Genomic DNA, 6,620 nt, shown 5'->3' with positions numbered 1-6,620 from the left:
TTAGGAAGACATTTGGTGAAACATGTGGAAGAGAGAATTCTAGGAAGACATTTGGTGAAACATGTGGGAGAGAGAATTCTAAGAAGACATTTGGTGAAACATGTGGGAGAGAGAATTCTAGGAAGATATTTGGTGAAACATGTGGGAGAGAGAATTCTAGGAAGACATTTGGTGAAACATGTGGGAGAGAGAATTCTAAGAAGACATTTGATGGAATATTTGGGAAAGAGAATTCTGGGAAGACATTTGGTGACGTGGCGAAGACTAATTACAAGGAACTGAATTGAATGAAAGAGATAAAGGGATTGTAATGAATTAAGGCATACAGTGCTGTAAAATATCCACCCACCGGTTCAAGAAGGTCAAAATGGACATTAAAATGGTGGAAGTGATGAAGGGTGGATATCTAGCATATCAACATTTGGATCTCTTCTTCATTATGTTCCTATTTAGTCTATCTACTACCCTCAGTATTATTTCATCTATCACTTATCCTCTCTCCAATTTACTGCACCAGGTCACCTGTATAATAGGATATAGTATAAGGTGTGTCCATACTGAGAACCTCCTACCATCACCCTTCTGTATTGCTTAACCAAATGACTCTCTTTGTTCCGGGTCACTCATTACTGATAGCTATCATTATCTTCTCACTGCTACTCTCTCATGCATTGTCTTCCAACACTCCCACTACTCCTTCCTACCAATCTCTCTCTCTTTCCCCCTCAAACTGCTCGTGCTGTTTTTATACTCAATATCCTTTACCAAAAAAGAACATGAATCTGCCGTCAAAGTCTCTCTTCTGTTCCTCTCCTCAACCACCGCCACCCACTCATCTCTTTCACTCTTTCTCCCATCATACACTCTCCTCTTTCACCCTCACACTTTGCTTCTCTCTGACATCACTCTCTCATTCAACACGACTCTCTTGAATAAATGGAAGTAATGTGAAGTCGTGAGAACTCTTTAGTCTTTTGCTGAGGACAAAGACAACCTCTTCAGTTTTGGTGCCACATTAAAATGCACTCAATACACACTGTAAAGTGGCTGGGAAAAAGAAGTGCATCAAACCACAGAAGCCATACCAAAATGAAACATTCAAAAAGGGCAATATGTTTAAACAAGAACTGGCTTGGACTACGATGACCTGTCCAACCCATGCTAGTATAAAAGGCGAATGTAAAATGATGAACCTATGAATGATAGGTATTCTTCTTGGGAATGATAGCTGTCCTTCTAGACAAGTCAGAGACCTCTTCTTACTTGAATGTTTTATTTTGGATGAATTTTCTTCAGTTTCCAGCTTTCATAATGAAAACATGAATTAGCTGGATTGTCACTTCATAAAGTTATAAACTCATGGACACGCACACACACACACACATAAGTATGTACACAGAATTTATAGAGACTTATTTGTATGTATATATATATATATATATATATATATATATATATATATATATATATATATATATATATATATACTCTATTCTGCAGATTCTATTTGCATGTATGTAATGCACTTCATTTGTGCCTTTTGTACAGAGATAAGCGGTTTGTTATCAACTGAGTTAAGTTTTCTGAACTGCTTAAACCATTTCTACAGACTCACTTGCATAGAGACATACTGTGTATATAAACTTCTACACACACACACACACACATTATAGAGCCTTTCTGGCTTTATACTTTGGCTCAATGACTGTTCTGTTACAATACACTTAACAGAAAAACTCTGATTTCATCCAATTTTCCTAGTCATTTCATGAACATTGAAACCTCTTTTGGATTACATAGATTGGTTAACCACATCCCACCCATGCCAGCATGATAATGATAATGATGATGATGATCATTTCATAAGATTGAATTAGAAGCCTTTTTACTATTACAACATTCTTTCTAGACACAACCATCCCATTTTCTGGAGAATAAAATAGATTTCTGTTAAACAGCAGCCTGTGTTTTTTCACATCATCATCCATATATCTATTTTCTACATCTCCAATGTAGTTTTAGGCAAATTATACAGAGGTAAACAAAATTTGTGCACAGGAGTGAAGTTACAGAGGTCACAGGTTGATGAATGAAATTATAGAAGTGGTAAGAGATGAGACAGAGAGGCTGAGTGCCAGAGAATACGAACCAAGTAATTTAGCATTGGTACTATGATATGGAACTAATGATGCAAAATTTCTGAGAAATAAGTCTTTGCAAAGAAAAACTAACTCTTTGTATGTTTTGACCTAAAGAAGGTTTTCCAAAGGATCCCAATCTCACAACGCCCGGTCTGGGAATCGAAACCGCGATCCTACGACCGCGAGTCCGCTGCCCTAACCACTGGGCCATTGCGCCTCCACATGTCAATAGGAATATTGTAACAAAAGAATTTAAATGATTTCCAGGGGATGAAAATTTTATTTTAAGCAGGTATTTTAAACTTTGAGCATTAAAACGAGCCATATCCACCCAAAATATTGTGCCTGTTTTATCTTCAAACTGGCCAGATCTGGCCTATCACTCCTAATGTGCTTCTAAAAATAAACAATCACATCATCAAAAATCTTGAAGCTACAAGACAATTCATGATTAACTGAAAACAATGGGAATAAATAAGAAGTACTTTTGACAGAATAATCTGGATGCTAAAGAGTTAAGGGAGTGTGTGTGTGTGTGTGTGTGTGTGTGTGTGTGTGTGTGTGTGTGACATATCTACCCCTCCCCCCACATACACACATTGTGTTTGACAGTGGGAGTAAGAGATTAAATTTCATGTGTTAATATGTCATCCAGTATGTTTACATTCTATTTTCGACAAGTTAACCCTTTCAAAGTCTACAACTGGTAATTGCAACTATTATGTTTAAAATCCTGCTGTTGTTTTATTAAACGACTTACAGTTCACATCTGATAACGAGCGACATTATCTACGTTACAATTACACTAGTTTACTAGTAAAAGTTTCAAGTCACTACATTAACCCTTCTATTGACTCCATTTACTGCTACTTACAAAACAACAACATACCTTCATTATTGTGACATTTATTAATAATTTAAAATAAAAAAAAAGTGTGACGTAATTATGTATGCTATCAAATACAACATGCATGATGATGATCATCATCATCGTCAGCATGATTTAATATCCGTTTTTCCATGGTTGTGTAGGTCAGACAGAAATTGTTGAGGTAGATTTATCTATGGTTGCATGTGCTTCCTGTTGCCGAGCCTCACCTGTTTCAAGCCAGGTAATATTTTCTTACAGCCAGATCTTCTTTTGCAAAAGAACTGGAAATGAACAAATTTGCTTGTATGATGATGATGATGATGCTCGTTTACAACCATCATGTGATGTCTAGGCAAAGGTACACACGCATGCATATTCACACATACACTCTGCGCCGTGTGCACAACAGGGCTTCTGTCAGTTTCCAGCTATCAAATAAACTCTCAAGCCTTTAGTTGACTTGAGGCTTTGGTAGAAGACATTTGCCCAAGGTGCTGCACGATGGAACTGAACCCAAGACCACATGATTCAGGAAGCAAGCAAAGTTCTTAAACACACAACCATACCTGCACCTATTTAACGAAATATTCTTAAAATACACAGTGACCTAAATGTGTAGGATAACCCAGCAGATGTAAAATACCAAAATTATGCAAATGAGAGAAGAATCACACGAGATAAAAACTAACTCTGAAAGCAAATTGTGCAGAACACACACACACACGAAGAAGAAGAAGAAATATATAAAGAAAAGCATTTACTTACCATACTATACCCTGAGCACCTGATCCTATTGGCTTAAGGTTCTGGTACCGTTTGAGGATTGTGAATGTAGAATCACCAACTTCCACTGTATAAAACTGATTTGAATGTATACTCATAATGAATGTATTATTACTGGATAGGTTAGGTGTATCTACACTCCCATTTGTAAAGGTTTCTTTACAAGATTCTTTATCTGGTAAATGTTTCCTGTGGGATTTTTGAGATGCCAAGGACATGCACAAACTGCAAAGAGAACAAGAAAAAATGAAGACTATCAGTATGAGAGAATAAAAAAAACCAAAAAAAAACCCAAACAACAACAACAAAAATAAAAAACCCACAACAATAACAAACAAACAAATAATATACAGTACATAAATTGTGACCAGAAGCTTTCGATCCTGAACAAGTAAATAACATAGTTAAATCTAGGTATAATGAACCCTGAGCGAGGATCTAAAAATAATTTGTTATATCAGTTCATTTGGTGGAGAACTGAATACTCTTATCTAATGACACTCATAATGTCTGCTGCCCCCCTCTCTCTCTTACTATGATGGAAACATTTGTGACTGCTATCAACCAAATGTCATGACTGGCATTAACATTGTATTAACTTTAAAACTCATTTGGCCATTATCTAGTGTAAACAGGGAATACAATGACAATTACAAAAATCAAGATGTAGGTAGAATTTTCACAAGACAAAGGAGTTATATATATCATCATCATCATCGTTTAATGTTCGCCTTCCATGCTAGCATGGGTGGGACAGTTTGACAAGAGCCGGCCAAAGCCTGCACCAGACTTCTGTAACTGCTTTGGTAGGATTTTTACAGCTGGATATCTTTCCTAACCCTAACCACTCAGCTGAGTGGACTTGATGCTTCTTACGTGGCACAAGCACAGGCGAGGTCAGTTTTGGCAAGGTTTTTACAGCTGGATACCCTTCTGAACACCAACCATTTTCAGTGTGGACCGGGTGCTTTTAAGTGGCACCTGCACTGATAGGGTCACCAAGTACTTGCAAGCCCCCCCCAAAAAAAAACTTGGAGTGGGGAGCATTGGAAGAGGTGATCTTCATTCATACGCATCACATGTCCAAACCAATGTAGTCTTCTCTCTTGCATGCTGCATTTGATTCCTCTTATGTTCAACTTTTCTCTCAATAGGTTTGCACACATACATACACACACATACATATATATATGTTGTTGATGTCATAAGACATAAACTTTTGAGATAACAGGAAATAATTCTTTTTTAGAATGATTCTTGAAGTTCACAAAGTGACAGATAATAGCATGCAAATATTAATGCTTGTTTTTAATGTTAAGCTTAGATATAAAAACAATTGGGTTGGACGGTTTGACTGAGGGCTGGTGAGCCAGAAGGCTGCACCAGGCTCCAATCTGATCTGACAACATTTCTACAGCTGGATGCCCTTCCTAACGCCAACCACTCGGAGAGTGTAGCGAGTGCTTTTACGTGCCACCGGCACGAGGGCCAGTCAGGCGGTACTGGCAACGGCCATGCTCAAATGGTGCTTTTTACGTGCCACCTGCACAGGAGCCAGTCCAGCGGCACTGGCAACGACCACACTTGAATGGTGCTTTTACGTGCCACCGACATGGGAGCCAGTCAGCGACCCTGACAATGATCACGCTCGAATGGTGCTTTAAACATTCTACTGGCACGGGTGCCAATTAGGTGGTACTGTCATCGGCCACAACAGCGATTTCACTTGCCTCAACAGGTCTTCGTAAGTGTAGTTTATTGTCCAATGATTGAAGGGGACTCTTAAATGGGCTGGTTATACAGCACTGGCATAGGCCACCATTAATTTCACTGTTCACTTTTTTCCCTATTATTACTACTGTTATTATCATTGTTGTTGTTACTGACATTATATGTTTTGTGTGATGTGCAGCCCAGAAAGCATTCTTTTTGTTCTTCACCCCCCTCTCAAGCTCTCTTTCTCTCTTCATTTTCCTTCCACTTCATCCTCCTATACTAACCCTATTGTTATTATTTACAAACTGGTGTATATAAAAGCCTCTATCTTTCTCTGTGTCACATTTTCGCCAAGTAATGAATGGGACTGTCGGCATTTGTTCACATAACTGGGTTTTATGCTCAACAAACTGGTGTCTACCAATCTTATAAATCATCATCATCACCATCATCATCATCACCATCATCATCACCGACTACGTTTTCTTTTTGAAAGAGAAAACCACATGCTCACCACTACAAATCTATTGAGTTCAAATGATGCATGCAGATAGCTGTTTGTGCAACACTATGGAAGACAATAACACAAATTTCCACAGCAGTAATTAGTCATTATTTATTCAAAATTCAATTACAACTTTTAAGTTCAGCAAGCTGGCCAAATTAATTAACTTGATGTAATGTTAGAACATTTAATTACCGCTTCACTGTTGACTAAATTCTTATCATGACGGTTTGAGAGAATGTGAGAGTGTATTGTCTCATACTAACAGCATGTTACTTATTGCTCCTCAAAATCATCTCATTTACTTCTCATACTCTGGTATGATACTGAAAACCAATGACCTAGAGGTTGCAGTCGGTTTATGTTCAATTTTCCCAAGCTTGCATTGTTCGGAAGGAGTTTATCAAGGCTGATTTTCTACAGCTGAATGCCCTTCCTGCCACCAACCCTTACCTGTTTCCAAGCAAGGTTATATTCCCCAATGATCAGACAATGTTTTTGCAGAATATTGGAATAACAACCATGTGATGTCAAGGCAGAGAGACACATACACACACAAATATATATATATATATATATATATATATATATATATATATATATA

The 6,620-nt window shown here is 37.7% G+C and overlaps 1 protein-coding gene across 6 annotated transcripts in view; it reads right to left on the bottom strand.

Moving 5' to 3' along the window:
• LOC106878992 (stress-activated protein kinase JNK) overlaps positions 1-6,620 on the bottom strand; it is a 128,976-nt gene that overhangs the window by 50,492 nt on the left and 71,864 nt on the right. For all 6 annotated transcript variants that reach the window (XR_001410582.2, XR_001410583.2, XM_052973973.1 and 3 more), the window contains one exon: positions 3,778-4,020. Coding sequence is in view for 4 of the 6 variants with exons in the window: in XM_014928372.2 (XP_014783858.1) it covers positions 3,778-4,020 (243 nt within the window). In the remaining 2 variants the exon portion in view is untranslated. The remainder of the gene's footprint in view (positions 1-3,777; positions 4,021-6,620) is intronic.

Source organism: Octopus bimaculoides, chromosome 17 (genome assembly GCF_001194135.2).
Source record: "Octopus bimaculoides isolate UCB-OBI-ISO-001 chromosome 17, ASM119413v2, whole genome shotgun sequence".
Classification (NCBI taxonomy): Eukaryota; Metazoa; Mollusca; class Cephalopoda; order Octopoda; family Octopodidae; genus Octopus; species Octopus bimaculoides.
This window is presented reverse-complemented; position numbering and strand designations above follow the sequence as displayed.